This window comes from Dipodomys merriami, unplaced genomic scaffold (assembly GCF_024711535.1).
Source record: "Dipodomys merriami isolate MVZ:Mamm:240054 unplaced genomic scaffold, mDipMer1.0.p SCAF_112, whole genome shotgun sequence".
Taxonomy (NCBI): domain Eukaryota; kingdom Metazoa; phylum Chordata; class Mammalia; order Rodentia; family Heteromyidae; genus Dipodomys; species Dipodomys merriami.
In genome coordinates this window covers 188,409-203,145 of record NW_027202405.1, presented here as the reverse complement: position 1 = coordinate 203,145, position 14,737 = coordinate 188,409, and the positions used below count along the sequence as shown (strand labels likewise).

The window sequence follows — 14,737 nt, the reverse complement described above, 5'->3', positions numbered from 1 at the left end:
AAGAAGAGAGAGAGAGAGAGACTATAATTTAATAATCTACCTCTTTGCTTAAGAGAAACTCTGGTTTCATGGTGTAGCTCATTACAAGATAAAACAAACCATATTTTAAAAAAAACTTTTAACTTATGACTCCTATCTGAAGAGTGTAGCATTTAAGAACAGCAATTTCCTTCTGGCACATGGTGACTCTGTATCTGTCTGAATCATCTACAGTTACTGCTCTGCATTCTAACTCCTCAAAGGCTGACAGGTGAGATCTTGCCTTAGACAGGCCCTGGTTTCCTCCTCTGAGAAAGAGAAGGGGGAACGCCAGAACTTCTCATCTCTAGGTTAGATGGAAGGGAGAGAGGGGTTAACAGATTTCATAAGACATTTGGACAAAAACCAACCATGTGCGTACATGTGTTTCTCATAATATGGCTAACATTGGATCACACTTTATTGTATTAAAATGGAGATATTTCTTTTTTATGAAACACAATGAGCTTATAGTAAATAGACATCTTTAATGTTCATTTCTTCTTCCTCATCACCTTCAGTGTTGTGCTCATATGGCCCCTGTCCCCTTTCCCAACACAAAAGTGACCACCATCACACCACAGAAGAAAAAACATTATCAGTACTGTTGACTGCAAGAGCTCTTCCTTTTGTGATGAGTTCCTAGTTCCTCTCCTTGGTGATGGGAGGTGGGGGGTGTCTCTTCTTGTATTTTCCATCCAAAGCATAGAAGGAGTGATGGGCTCTGTGAGGAGGCCTAGCAGGATTTCTTCTTTCATCATAAATTGTTCCTTTATAAAATGATGATTTATATACATCTCTCTATATATAATATCCAATGCAATTGCAATTTTTCTTCCCAACACTGAAAGCGCCACCTTGGTCAATATATTTCTGGAGTTTTAAACAGTTGTCCTCCAACAGCTGTTTTCAGTAAGATTTGGGCAGGTGGCTCCAGATCAACCACTTGCCACTCACATTCAGGCTGAGGTTTCCATGTTCACCATCCCAGGAAAGTGTCTGTCTTTGTGTCTGGAGTGGGTGTTGTAGAAGGAGATGGGCAGGGAGGGAGCTGGAGGCCGAGGAAGAAGGAACCAGCTCCTTTGCTGGTTCTCCCTTGCAGATACAAATCCATCTTAAAGTCGGAGGACACTGACACCAGTAGTGCCATAATCACACTACATAGTGAAATAATTCACATTAATGTAAAAGAGTCACACTGAAAGGTCGTCTTTTTTTTTTTTTTTTGCTTTCCCAATTCCAAGAAAGCTTATGGTTTCATATCACTCGATTAAGCAATCTCACCACAGTTATTTCCAGTGATTTAGCCAAAAGTCATTAAATAGAAGTCAGTCTCTGGATCTGCTCTGGCAGAAGAGAGTTATTTTAGATGACATTTCTGTAAATGTGGTTTCTGGTTTTCCCAAGACATGGAGTTGAAGTCTCTGCCTTCCCCTATGTCCTCATCCATGAAGTGGGAGGCACAGATGCTGAGCCTTCCAGACTGGTCAGAAGGGAAGGGGGAAGGGAAACCCTGGACTGCAGATCAGCTCAGAAGGGTTGCACCACAGAGGGAGTAGCGTCGAGCTGCAAACCAAGATCAGAAGCTGTTACAAACCCACTCCACGTCTGCTCTGTGTGCCACCAATTGTACCAGGCAGGAACCTACAGGGAAGAAGGCGGACTGTCTAAAACCAGTACAGATCCTTGCTTTTGTTCTGAGGCTGCAAACCTGAAAATAGAGAGAAAATGAGAGAGGGGGGAGGGAGAGAAACAGAGAGAGAGAGAGAAACAGAGACAGAGACAGACAGAGAGAGGAGAGGGTGGAAGGGAAAGAGAAGGAAAAAGAGGGAGAAGAGGTGGGGAAGGAAGACAGATGTTTAAGGAAAGAAAAAGACAAACACCATTGTTTTATTGTGAAAAGTCACAGGCTTCATCTAAGCAAGAGCAGTGAATGATAAATAAGAGCAAAACCAAAGCAAGCAGAAACTTCAGATCTATACTGGAGGAAAGCGGAAGTAGGCACGACTACTAGCCAATAACTGCACTTGCTATGTGACTTAAAAAATTATACTAAAAGTGACACTAAATATACTAAAGAAACCTAAACTGTATTCAAATATACCCTTCAAATTCAACTCTAAGCCAGCATTGTAGCATTATCATTCATTTTTAAGTTTTACATTTGTAGGAGATGCATTTAATTTGGTAATTAAGCTGATTGGAAGAATTCGGTCTCTGGAAGCCAGGGAGGACTGAAAAGCTATAGTCTCAACTCCGTGGCTACTTCACATCCGCGCTGTCAAACGGGAATACAAGCACACAGACCCCACAAGCACTATTTTTAAGTTTTCTACCGACCACCATGGGGGGGGGGAGTGAAAAGAAACAAATGACAGATAATCTTTCATATTTTATTTCACCCAGTATGCTCAGTAGGCGACTGCCCAATGTATTTGAACACGCAAAGATCCATATAAAAATATTAAGGAGCTGATGTTTACATGGGTGGGGTTTTGTTTTTACAGTTTTCAAAATCCAGTGTGTACTTTGTCTTGAAAAGCACGTCTTAATCCGTCCTAGGCAAGCAGCAAGTACTCGTGAGTGGCTAGTGGTTACAATACTGATCTTTCTTATTTTTGTAAGTCTTCTGCGATAGTCACAGACTCGGATCTAGATGGCAGAGTCAGCGAACAACGGCAGTAACAATGTCACGCAGGCTCCGTGCCATATGGCCCCCCACCTCCCCAGGACAACTAAGGGGGGGATCTAGGCTCAATCCAGGGTTGGGTACAGAGCCGGAGGGCCCGCGGGGAGACCACACTCTCTCCTGCGCTTACCTGAGTCCACGCTGAGGCCCAGCCCCTGGGCCATGTCCCCCGTGGGGCTCACGAAGGGTCCCCCAGGTGTTGCCCACGAGCCGCCGGCCGGCTCGCCCTTGGCGGGCAGCTCGCAGGGTGGACTGCCCGGGGCGGTTGCCGCGGCGGGTGCGAGGCGGGCCGGGCGCCCGGAGGCGGCGGGCATCAGCAGCGGCCCGTAGCGGGGGTCGAAGTGCGGCGCGTAGACCTCGTGCACGGCGGCGGGTCGCGGGTAAGCGGCGGCCTGGGCGCCCAGGGCGCCGCCCAGCGTGTAAGGATGGTGCGGGTGCGGGTGCGGGTGCGCGTGGTGCGGGTGCGCGTGGTGCCAGGCGTCGGCGGCGCCCTGGTGCAGGTGGCTGTGCAGCGCGGCGGGCGAGTAGGGGTCGGCGGCGGCGAAGGGCAGCTCGGAGTGCGCGGCGGCCAGCGGGCTGCCCAGCGGTGCGGGCACCGGCGCCTGGTACGCGCTGTTCCAGAAGGAGGCGGGGAAGCTGCGCTGGCTCATCGGGTAGGTGCTGTCTGCTGGCCGGGGGTGGCCGAGGGGAGGAAAAGGAGAGAGGAACCGGTCACTGCGGTGTCACCGGTGTGCTAACCGGACCCGCAGGGCGACCCAGGGCGGGAAAGCGTGGTGCGGGGGACGGGGGGGGGGAAATGCGAGGATGCGGGGCGGGGAGGGGGGAGCGGACCTCCTCCGGGAAGCGGCCCAGGGTGGGTGAAGGCCAGTTCTGGGAACCCAGAAACCGGGCAAGGGAAACCCCTGGGAAGGAAGTGTGATTCCTCTGCCTTGGCAGACAGCTTCCTGCAGAAACCCGGGTTGGGGGTGGGGTGCTGTTTGCGGGGGGGGCGGGGGAGGACCAGGAAGAGGGGAGAGGTCCTCTCCCTCCTGAGAAAGTTTTGAGGAGCAGAGAGTGTTCCCTGCCTTTCAAGGTAATCTGCTTGAAACCTCTCCTCAAGCTAAAGCTGACTTTCCCTAGTCAGGCCGCTACCCATCTCTCTGTTCCTATCGCATTTCAGCCTTCCTTGCGTCGGTCCTATGTCACTAACAGACTGGAAGTCGGTCCATTGACGTATCTCAAAGTATTACTATTATTAGTTTTCTTTCTAGAAACTTTCTTTCAAATACTTTCCCCAAGGCCCGAAGAAGAAAGCATAAACTAAGCATATTAAGAGAGCAACTGTATTATTTGCACAGGACATGAAGGGACAGGCTTGGGATCCTAAGTTTTAATTAACAAACTTTCTGCATCAAAGTAAGAATGCTGGGAATAATAATACTAATTATTATTGTCACTATCACTGTTAACCCCTAGTGAATGGCAGCATTTTAAGAGAACAGCATTTTCTATCTATTGTGTTGCCACTGAATTCAATGCTCTTTAGGGTGGCTTTCATCTGCAGAAAACATCTGTGTTATACCAGAGAGTTTACAATGATTTGAACATGTACTCTCAGTGCACTTAGGCAACTGGAGAAGAAAGCACATTTCTGTATTTAAAATTAATGTTTTGGAAACTTGTCTAAGGGCAAGGTTATTATATTTTTTTGCAAACTTCCATTCTTAAGAAAGAACAAAAAGGATTGGGGTTGTCATCCCCCCCAAGCACAATGGCTAATGAAAGTTTGATTTCTATTTTACAACAAAATTCTCCTTGTTTAGCATAGGGTACACTGAAAACTTCGCTGGTGAAAAGAATTTACTAAATGGTTTTGCCACCTTTATGTTGAAGGGAGGTTGACTTTGCAAACTAGAAGAAAACTTTAGTTGAGTAGTGCAGGAAGTCATTGTTTTTGGCTAGACTAAAGCCGCTTTTGCAGGGAGGGTAGCAAAAGAAGGGAAGTGTTCTATGAAAACCACCATAGGTGTTTTGGTTGTACCTAAACGCTTGCTTCTTTGCTTACTGTAAAGACTGTTTTTGTTTGTTTGTTTGTTTAGATGGAAGACTTCTTAAGTAATTGGAACCTAGAAAGAGGTATAGGTTAGTTACCAAAGGCATTATTCCCCACCAGATCTTTTCATTGTAAGGGACTCTAGGATTTCTTGTTTCTGGACAAATTTTTAAGAAACTGGGGAAGTACCCTGTAAGTTGTTGGTGAAGATCGCACGCAGGGTTGGGGCAGAATTGGAAACTCCACATTTCTCACATTTCTCACATCTCACATTTGCATACATTTTAATACTTGAGTCCCAAAGCCTACCAAGGTGATGGTTAGGAAGGCAAGTGTTCTTCTGATTTTAGAGAAGACTTCAAAGAGGTTAAGAGACCTGTCCAAGGTCATATTGCTGGGAAGTGGTAGAGCCAATACTGAGACTTAGAAACCCAGGCCTTCTGATCCCAAAGCATTCCCGGTACTCCCCCACCAGGAACAGTTTTTGCTCTACTCTCCACATTACCTTCCCCTCACTTCCTCTCTGATGTTTAATGTTCTTTCAGTGTTTTTGAGTTCCTGCAGGGGAACCCCAGGCTGAGAGAGGAAGAGATCCCCTCCCATTTACCCTTTCCCTTAGGGCCCCATATTCATACCTCGCCAGGGCCCAGAGCTCCGTGAGGCTTTGCTGCTGGTACAACTGGGAGAGTAGCTACTAGGCTGGCTTAGGGCCCTACTGAAATGTTCATCCACTACAGAGCTGATGTCCCCCTGGAAATAGGTGAAGAGAACGCAGCGGGAGTTGATATACTCTGCCTCTGGTGGGCGCTCTTTCTCTGGGCTGCCTTCCTCCTCTTTTATACTGGCTGGCGTTTGGCTGGAAAACGAGGAGCTTCCGCTGCCACTGCTGCTGGGGCTGGCGCTGCAATCCTGGGCTTCCTGCATTTTGGAGTAATAGGCTAGTTTCTGGTGAGAGAGAGAGAGAGAGAGAGAGAGAGATCAAATTCAAAAGAGCTGACAAGAGTTCAGACTGAACTCCTTCATCCTGATCCCCACGGATGGAGAAACTGGCATCTGTGCCTAAGCCTTGCACCCTTCACATAAGATCAGCAATGGAGAGAAACATCTCTGCTTGCAGGCTTTCTTAGAAGAAGATTCAAGTTCTTGGTACCTCTGTGCCTCACCGTTGCTGCTGAGCCATAGGGAAATAGCTCCTAAAATGTCTTGGTGAAAATCTCAGCATACAGGCAAAAAACCAGTTTGACCTCAGAGTAGAACTTACAGCTGACATATTTTAAAAATGAAACTCCACAGATAAAGGACACCTAAGTTCAGTAAGCACTTGACTATTTCCTGTCTAAGAATCCAGAGCAAGATACAAGATTAAGATCCCCATGATGAAGCAGAAACAAAAAAGATCTGTGTCTACATAGCCAGGAATGTAAAGGATCAATTCCCACAGGAAGTGTGAAATAGTTCTATCTGCTAATGAATGGGGGTCAACATGTGGGAGAGCATCCTACGTGGTTGTCATCATCATTTTAATACATTGATATTGGTTCATTCATAAAAGTTCCATCTAAAAGTCGGTCCCAGTTTTTAAATGGATCATTTCAGCAAGGAAAAACAAAGAAACCAACAGTGGTCTTTGAGCATTTTAGTACTCAGTATCTGCACACATGTGAGGGGAAGAAAAGGGAGCAGAAGGAAGCAAGTGAGAATCCTGGGAGGTAAATTGCAGTATTTAATAGTAGGAGATTAAACAGCAAGTGCATCCACTTGTTTGGGAATGAGGAATGGACTGTATATTAAAGCATGCTTCAGGCAGAAATGGCCTTGCAAGAGCCCCTGAGTCCTACAAAAATGAACAGGAATCCCAATGCAGTAAATCGGCTCAGGGCTGGGTGCAGAAAGAACCAGAAAGACGGCTTAACTGATCTCTCTCTCTCTCTCTCTCTCTCTCTCTCTCTCTCTCTCTCTCTCTCTCTCTCTCTCTCTCTCTCTCTCTCTCTCTCTCTCTCTCTCTCTTTCTCTCTCCTCCCTGCAGTACCTTGAGAAGGAGCTCCTGATCAATTTCAGAGTTTACAGTCAAAAGATGCTAGTTATTGAGGAACAGATACTATGCCCTCACCTGGCTTACAATTAGGCACTTTGAGGATTCTTAAAATTAACCTTGAGACAAGTTTCAAGCTGGAAAGTTTAACAGAGGGGAGAAAAACCAACAGCAATCCAATCCACCAGAAAATTTGTGAATCGTCATTCTGAATTTACGAACAAAATTGGTAGAAACCATTCACTCAAACACTGAGGCGTGAGCTCAGTAAGTTCAGGCTCCCACTTCTCAGATTCCTATACCCATAAGTGTCTGTTTTTTTGTTTTTGTTTTGTTTTGTTATCCTTGGAATACTGGCCTTCACACAGGGCAGTGAAGAACTAAATTGGCAGGATTAAACCAAACTAAAAAGAGTTTGCAGGACCGGGGTTAAATGGTGTTTAAAGTGCATATGTTGAAATCCGGGCTGCCCAATTCAGATACTCCGGCTTGAGAAAGACGAAGCTTTAGAATCCGGCAGAGCCAAGATCGCAAAGCAATGGCCTTTTGGGCGGTATTTCTTGTAACGAATTCGCAGGCTCTAGAATTAACTTCCCTCAGTAGCTGACCATGGAAGATCAGACAGGAAAGCACTCATCGGTGAGACAACTGTATAGGAATGAGAACGCGCGGCGGTGTGCATCTCGGGCAGCCGGGCAGAACTCAGCTTCTGAGTAGGTTCTGAGGTCAGTTTTACCTTTCGGCGCAAAGTTTGTTTGTTTTCTCAGTGACTTTGATGGAAGCTTCCCTGGCATGCTCCAGACTGGGAATTTAACAAACTCCAAGGTGGAAAAAAAAAAAAAAGACAAAACCAAACAAACCCCATTCGGCCCTCGGCATCCCAGTCTGATGGTGATTTCCGAGAAGAACTGGGTGTGCTAGAAACACTTGCTGAGCTACTTTGCCGGGAAAGCAAATGGGCGAGTTCAGCAGGTTAGCTAAGTTCGCACAACCAACCGGGTGGCAGCGCGGGCAATTCTCGCATCCCGGCGAGCGCGTCGGGAGCGCGCCCGGTAACCAGCCGCGCGGTCGTCGGAGAGCGAGGCTAGCCCGGGGCCCGGGGCCGGGGAAGCGTCCCCGAGGGCGGGGTGGGGGTGGGGGAGACTCCTACCTGGTGGTAGGGGGCGTAGGCGGCTGCGAAGTAAGGCTGCGGAGGACCGTAGACTTGGTACATCACATCCAGACAGCTCATGGCTCTCCGCCGCCGCCGCCGCGAAGTGGTGTCTCATCCACTCCGGGGCCTCGGAGCCCAGGGATGCGCTGCTCCGACCCGTGCTCCGGAGTCATCGGCGGCGGCCGGGCGGCTCGGGATCCCGCTGGCTCGCCCGCGGCCCACGCCCGCAATTCTAGCCGGAGCAGCGTTCAGGGACCCGTGCGCCGGGGCTCCCGCTGGTGGGCATTTAAACACCACGCCCCCCGCGGGCGGGCGCGCCGACGCCACGCCCCGGCCGCGAGGGGGAGGGACGGAGGCCGGGGGGGGGGGAGGGAGGGAGGGAGGGGGGCCCTGGGGGACGTCAGCCCCAAGGCCGCGGGTGTGATCCCCGGGACTCCCTAGCCTGCGAGCCTGTGACCCACAGGTGCCAGTCACACTGCGGTCGCCTCGCCGAACGCGGGGACGGCCTTGGACTTCGCTCTCCGAGGAGGGATCTCCCAGCGACGGCGGGGCGGGGTGTGACCAGAGGGGACCCGGGAAAGACCTGGGGCTCCAGATCGTAAGTCGGGGAGAGTATCTGGTGTGGGGGGACCCCACCTCACAGTGGGAGACTTGAGTGGGTGCGACAGACGCTCGGCTGTCGGTGCCGCCGCCCCCCCCATTAGTATTAGTATTATTTTGCGGGAGGCCAGTGATGTCCACTGGAGGATCCGGACGACTCGGACGGGACTTCGGAGTCCCAGGACTCGTTCTGGGCGCGTGGGAGCACCCTCTGCGGGGAAGCTGCAGGGACCCAGAAGTCCGCGATGGCCTGCCCGGCTCCGTCTCCGCAGCGCCTCACGGTTCTCTCCAATCCCCCCCGCCCCGCCCCGACTGCTTCCTCCGGTCCCTCGGAAGTCTCACCACCGCCGGTCAGCTCGCCAGGATCCCACCCGCCCCCGGCTGCGGGTCCAGGTGCGGCCTTCTTCCTAGGAGTCCGGGGATCTCCCCCCTCCATCCCCACCCCCGCCCCGCACCAGCTCTGCAGGCTGTGGGGTGTGGGGAGGGGTCTCCTCCACTGGGTGCACCTTCCACGTTTCGGGACAAGGTAACTTTTCCTCGACTCCTCGAGGCGGGTAGGACCTGCAGACAGCTAGCGGCGGGCGCTCGCTGCCTCTTTATTGGGGGTCAGGGGGGGGGGATGACCAAATTGGAGAAGCGACGTTTCATTTTTGGAGAGGCGAAAGAGCGTGCGCCCCGGCGGCCGCGCGCCGCAGGGGCTGACCCTCCCTGCGTCCCGCGGGGTCCCACACCCCCAGGTGGGGAGGGAGCCCTGGAAAGTTCTGTCCTGGAGTTTAGGGGTGATCCAGACAAGCCTTCCCCCCTCCTCCGCCGAGGACAAGTTTGGGTGGCGGGAGAGGCTTTTCCTGGACCGGGCCCGGCCAAATTTAGAGGCCGGCACCGAGAATGGGAGTGTGGAACGCTCAGCAGCAAGGAGGAGGCTGCGGGGAGAGACGGACGCGAACCCCGGGAACTCCCCCGCACCCCCGTTTAAATCCCACAGGAAATATCACACAACCCGGTTCTCAGGCTGGGAAAAGGTGAATAAACGCACTCTTGGATGCATTTATGTTCAAAAAGTAAATTTGATTTCATACCAAATACTTTCAAGCCTGAAAATTTGGCTTACTTTATTAATAAATGGCAACGGTTCTGTTCTCCAACTCTGTTTGTTAAGGCTGAGATGTCCTTAGTGACCGGTGGGTTTCCTTAATTAACTACAATATAATCTGATTTTCCATCTGTCCCTCCCTCCCTCCCTCCGTCCCTCTCTCCCTCCCTCCCTCCCTCCCTCCCTTCCTTCCTTCCTTCCTTCCTTCCTTCCTTCCTTCCTTCCTTCCTTCCTTCCTTTTTCTTTCTCTTTGTCCCCCTTCTTTTCTCTTTCGTTCTCTCTCCTTTCTCCCTTTTATTTCTCTGTTATTTATTTCTCTATTTTCTCTCTCTTCCTTCCTCCCTCCCTCCCTTCTGTTTTGTCTGAGACTGGGACATAAACTTGATATCTGTCGCTTTTGATCATTAGCTGGTGCTTTACCACACGAGTCAGGCCTCCAACCCCAAGTATCATTTGCGTTCAAAAGAAAAACGCAGTTTTCCTTCAAATCTCTTTTTAGAGGGGTTGAGCTGCCAGGTGGTTCCGAGGTCTTCCCAAAGTTTACCTGTCTCTGGCGAAACAGACCAACCTTCCCATCTCCTAGGGGAGGGCACGTAGAGGAGGGGCACAACAGCCCTCTGCTTTCACTCTGTTGCCCACACAGTCAAGATTGGCGCCGCTGGATGAAGGAGTGTGTGTGTGTGTGTGTGTGTGTGTGTGTGTGTGTGTGTGTGTGTGTGTGTGTGTGTGTGTATGTGCAGATCCCAGTCTCTGAATACTGCTGTGCACCCTTGCTTTTGAGCCAAAGATCCCAGCAAGATTATAGCTTGGCCCTAGCTGCGTCTTAGGCCAGGTGTAAGGATACCTGGGGGGGGGGGGGGCGGTGTCCAGGGCGCTAAGCAGCCTTTATGACCTGGATACAACGAAGCCCATGTTTGCAGCACCCACACAGTCCATTCCGCTCAGGTCCCGAAGTTCATCCTTGAACTTTCCCAAAGCGCGTTCCCCTCCTTCAAGGTCAGCCTAGGCTCAGCTACGGAGAAGGCAGCTGCAATAGAGCACTGGAGACAGAGTCTGGGGGGGATGAACAGGAAGCAGGGAGGGACAGGTACTGGATTTCCTGTCTAACCAAAGCTTGGAAAGAGGTCTTTACTCACTTCCTAGAATCTACCTCCTATCGCTGTACCCTCTTAGTGTGAGAGGATGATGATGATAATAATAATAGTAATAATGATGATGATGATGATGATGAGGAGGAGGAGGAGGAGGAGGAGGAGGAGGAGGAGGAGGAGGAGGAGGAGGAGGAGGAGGAGGAGGAGGAGGAGGAGGAGGAAATTTATGTTGGCTATCAGAGAAAATCACGACCTCTCTGAGTAAAATAATCATTATTTCTTTCAAAAGGTGACATAATATTTCTAAGTAGGCGATAAAGAGAATGTGATTCTGGTCCTTATGACTGTTTTGCTGTCCACATTACCCAAATGTCTTTTACTTTTAAAAACCTTGCTGAAGCTAAGCTAAGTTGTGAGAAGCAGAGGGAATTGGACCACTGGTTACCAACACTGAATTTAAGCGAGGAAAATCTCTCTCCTCCAGCATCTGGCTAAATTCAGAGTGGAGGAAGAAAAGTAAACGTCCCAGGAGTTTTAAATACACCCCAAATTGAAGCATGCACAGCCTTTTCATCTGGAAAGCTGTCATTTACAGGTGGGTGGTATTTCTTAACCTGATGAATTCTCCTCTGTGCATGGTGAAGCAGAAAGCAAAATATAACTAAATTAAAAGCCCTCCACTTGCCCACTCTTGAAACCACATGAGCTGAGTGGGCGTCAGATTTTGATTCAGGGCCTTGGTACAGGGCTGCAGGTTCAAGGGCAATGATGAGAACATTTTCTTTTTTTCTTTGCCCCCCCCTCCCTTTCCAAGAGAGAAGACTGCTAACAAGCCAATAAAATGTCCCCAAATATGTATAACACAGACAAATAGATCAACAGTCCCATAAAAAGAAGTTATCAATTCCATCACAGAGGAAATACCAAATTTTATTTCAGAAATGATTTCACTTTATGATAGATTCATGGCAGTTGACTGAGTTACTAGAAGGGAGACATATGAAAATAAAGCCAATTCCACCAAAATGCCCTTTAATATGTTTGTTTTTTCTGTAACTCTAGTAATATGTGAAACTTTAAAAAACCCACAAGTTATTGTTATTAGCAAAGTTAATAAATGAATTTAAATGACTTTTGAATGAGTATATCTGAAGATAGCACCACAATGAAACATCTTGTTTTTTCTTCAGAAAGATTTGCCTTTTGTTTTAATAAACGAGTACATTTCATCACCTCTGAATTTCCGTGTCATGTTTGTCATTTTATTCTTAAAACTACAAGGGTGCAGCCTTAAAGGAAGGACATTAGGAAGGACACATGAGTAGACCTAAGTCTACAGACCTGACTTGCAGCCAGCCCAAGCCCTCAGTTGCCCAAGGCTTATTTGGATCATGTGAGTTGGCATTTTGTACCTCCCTATTCTGCCAACTCAAGGGGATGAACAGAATGGTAATCTCATAGATTTCCCTCCCTAAACCCATCCTTGCCTGGTTAGCTGATGAGAGATGTGGTTGGATTTAGAAAAGCAGCTGACAAGATTTTTGTGGATTGAAGTTGTTAATAATATTAGTTGAAACATTTCTGCAAAAGCTAAGGTTTTTCAGGCATGGTGTGCTATGGAGAAATGATGCTTGAATAATGGAAAGTCTGAATGGCAATTAAAAAAAGATTTTTGGATTAGCATACATTAGTTGCACAAGGGACAGGGGGAGCCAATGTCACATGCGTACAATACATCCCAATCAAATGGCAATTTTATTTTAATGAAAGTAAGGAAAAAGAAATGCATGTGCATACTCTGAAACCTCTCTAAAAGTGTCAAAAACAGGAAAAAGAAGATTTATACTAGGTCTGAACAGTGTTTCCAGATAAAAAGCACCCATGGTGAGTTCAAATGTCTGGCTGACACTATTTGATTAACATATATTTGACACCTTTAAGAATATGAAAAGGAGGGATCCTTTTGTTTCTTTTCTTTTCTTACTGAGACAGAGTTTCACTATATAGGCCAGGCTGGCCTTCAACTGATACCCTCCTGCCTCAGCCTCCAAAGTTCTGGGACAACAGTTGTGCATAACAAGACAACCCCTTCATTTTCAAAGACCATTCTCATGCTCCTACAAGTTGATTTTAGCTTTGGTGAAGCAATCACAACTTCCTCTCTTGAGTTCTCTTGAACTCAAATTGACATTAATGCCTATTTCTATTATCTTTCAGAAATGAGTTCTGTTTTTTGGTAAGTCGTGGGGCTTGGGAGCTGTCCCTCAGCTCTTCAGCTCAAGGCTAGTGCTCTACCACTTGAGACACAGCACCACTTCCCGTTTTCTGAGTGGTTTATTGGAGATAAGAGTCTCATGGACTTTTCTGGCCTGGGCTGGCTTTGAACCTTGATCCTCAGATCTCAGCCTCCTGAGTAGCTAGGATTACAGGTGTGAGCCACCAGTGCCTGGCTCAGAAATGAATTCTTTTTAATGACTCTTTGGGAATTGGTTCAATTCCTCCATTGAATTTAGGAATTTCACAAATTTTAATATACAAGTTAATACATGAGAATTTAATATCTATGGCTCAAACCATTAAAAATGATTCATAAATAGTAAAAAGGATCATTGGAGTCAATGAGCTTCAAGCATGACCTACTTTTCAGAGGAAACAGTAAAAAAAAAAACTTCTGTAGTATTTCCATGGAAAAAAAGTTAAGTAAGAGAGCATATACAGTTTACTGATAGGCAGTTGTTTTTCTGTCTCCTCTTTGTATTTAATACTCACTTTCATTGCCTTTGATTTCTGATGCTCCTGTATTTCTTTCTTTCTTTTTTTCTTTAAAAACACAGCTTGGAGATAGCCTAGAAACTAACATGCCTGTAAAACCCCTTTAGGAGGCCATGGGGATACAGAGCAATTTTCAGATTGAGAAGGTGAAAGCAGACTGAAGGCTTTAGACTGTTAACTTAGAAATTTGACAGTATTGGTGTTGATCCATTCCCAAACTTCTGTTTATAAACTTAGTTTCTGCAGGATGCTAAGGGGATTAAAAGGAGACCACAGCAACAACAGACAGAAGGTGAAGAGATCCTTCTGCCTGTGATGCCCTGTCACAGGCTTCCAGAGGTCTTGAAAGAGCTTCTTTGAAACTCTAGGAACTTTCTCATGGCATGCAGGAGGAATTTTTAGCTCTGACTGCCCCATTGGTACTGTTTGTCTTCATTTCCTTTGGTTTTTATGACTGATTTTTAAATAAATTTCACAGTGATATAAATAAAGTAGATTCAATTATGCCTTAAATATATAATGTAATAGTTGTGAGCAGTAGGAGACTCAGAATAGCAAATGCAAAGCAAATCCCACTTTAATTTTTTGTTCTCAACTTCATACTATAAATACTGTGCACTGTCATTTGAAGGAAGAGTCTAGTTGTTTGCTGATTATTTTCATCTTTATGAGAAGATTGAATCAACCATTTTTGACATAATCCATGATACTATCTAAAAATTTAATAAAATTGAAGTGCAAAGCTACAAAAGTAGTGTATTATTTTCTGTCTCATGTTGGGAGTAAGCAAGCCATGAATCAAAATGGAAATGTGGTAGCTGTTCCAGATGATTTGGAATGAAAACCAGCTAATCATGACCAAGATTTTAAAAAAGTCAACCTGTAAAATTCAGGACACAAAATAGGCTTCACCAAGAAAATTCTTTCTTAGTAACAAACTAATGTGGACCCTCCTAAACATAGCTAGTTCTTTCTTTAAATTTAGATGCTCAGAATAGGGTCATGACCTTAAATAATGTCTTGGTAAATAGAACTGTTTTAGAACTCTTTCTGAAATGCTCCAAAATAATTATACATTTTTTTTAGTTATTCGATTTTTCCCTATTATACTCAGGAGTAAAACATATTTAAAGTCCAAATCTTCTTCCAGGCATACCACACCACTTTCTCTTTGGATGAGTGGTTATTACAAGGTAGGGTCCTTTGTTATTTATGGTAGGTAAAACAAATGTGGCAAAATAGTCTTTTTACCAGTGATGT

The 14,737-nt window shown here is 47.0% G+C and overlaps 1 protein-coding gene across 2 annotated transcripts in view; it reads right to left on the bottom strand.

Annotated features, from left to right (window-relative positions):
* The window catches only part of Vgll2 (vestigial like family member 2), a 36,018-nt gene extending 27,937 nt beyond the window's left edge, over positions 1 to 8,081 (bottom strand). Inside the window, exons 1-4 of one of the 2 annotated variants that reach the window (XM_070015313.1) lie at positions 7,922 to 8,081; positions 5,375 to 5,684; positions 2,838 to 3,371; positions 426 to 1,584 (exon numbers count right to left, since the gene is read on the bottom strand). In XM_070015313.1, coding sequence (XP_069871414.1) covers positions 1,544 to 1,584; positions 2,838 to 3,371; positions 5,375 to 5,684; positions 7,922 to 8,002 — 966 coding nt within the window. In that variant the 5' untranslated portion in view covers positions 8,003 to 8,081 and the 3' untranslated portion in view covers positions 426 to 1,543. Of the gene's footprint in view, positions 1 to 425; positions 1,585 to 2,837; positions 3,375 to 5,374; positions 5,685 to 7,921 lie in introns of those variants that run through there. The other variant, XM_070015312.1, reaches the window with a different exon arrangement.
* Positions 8,082 to 14,737: the final 6,656 nt, after the last annotated feature.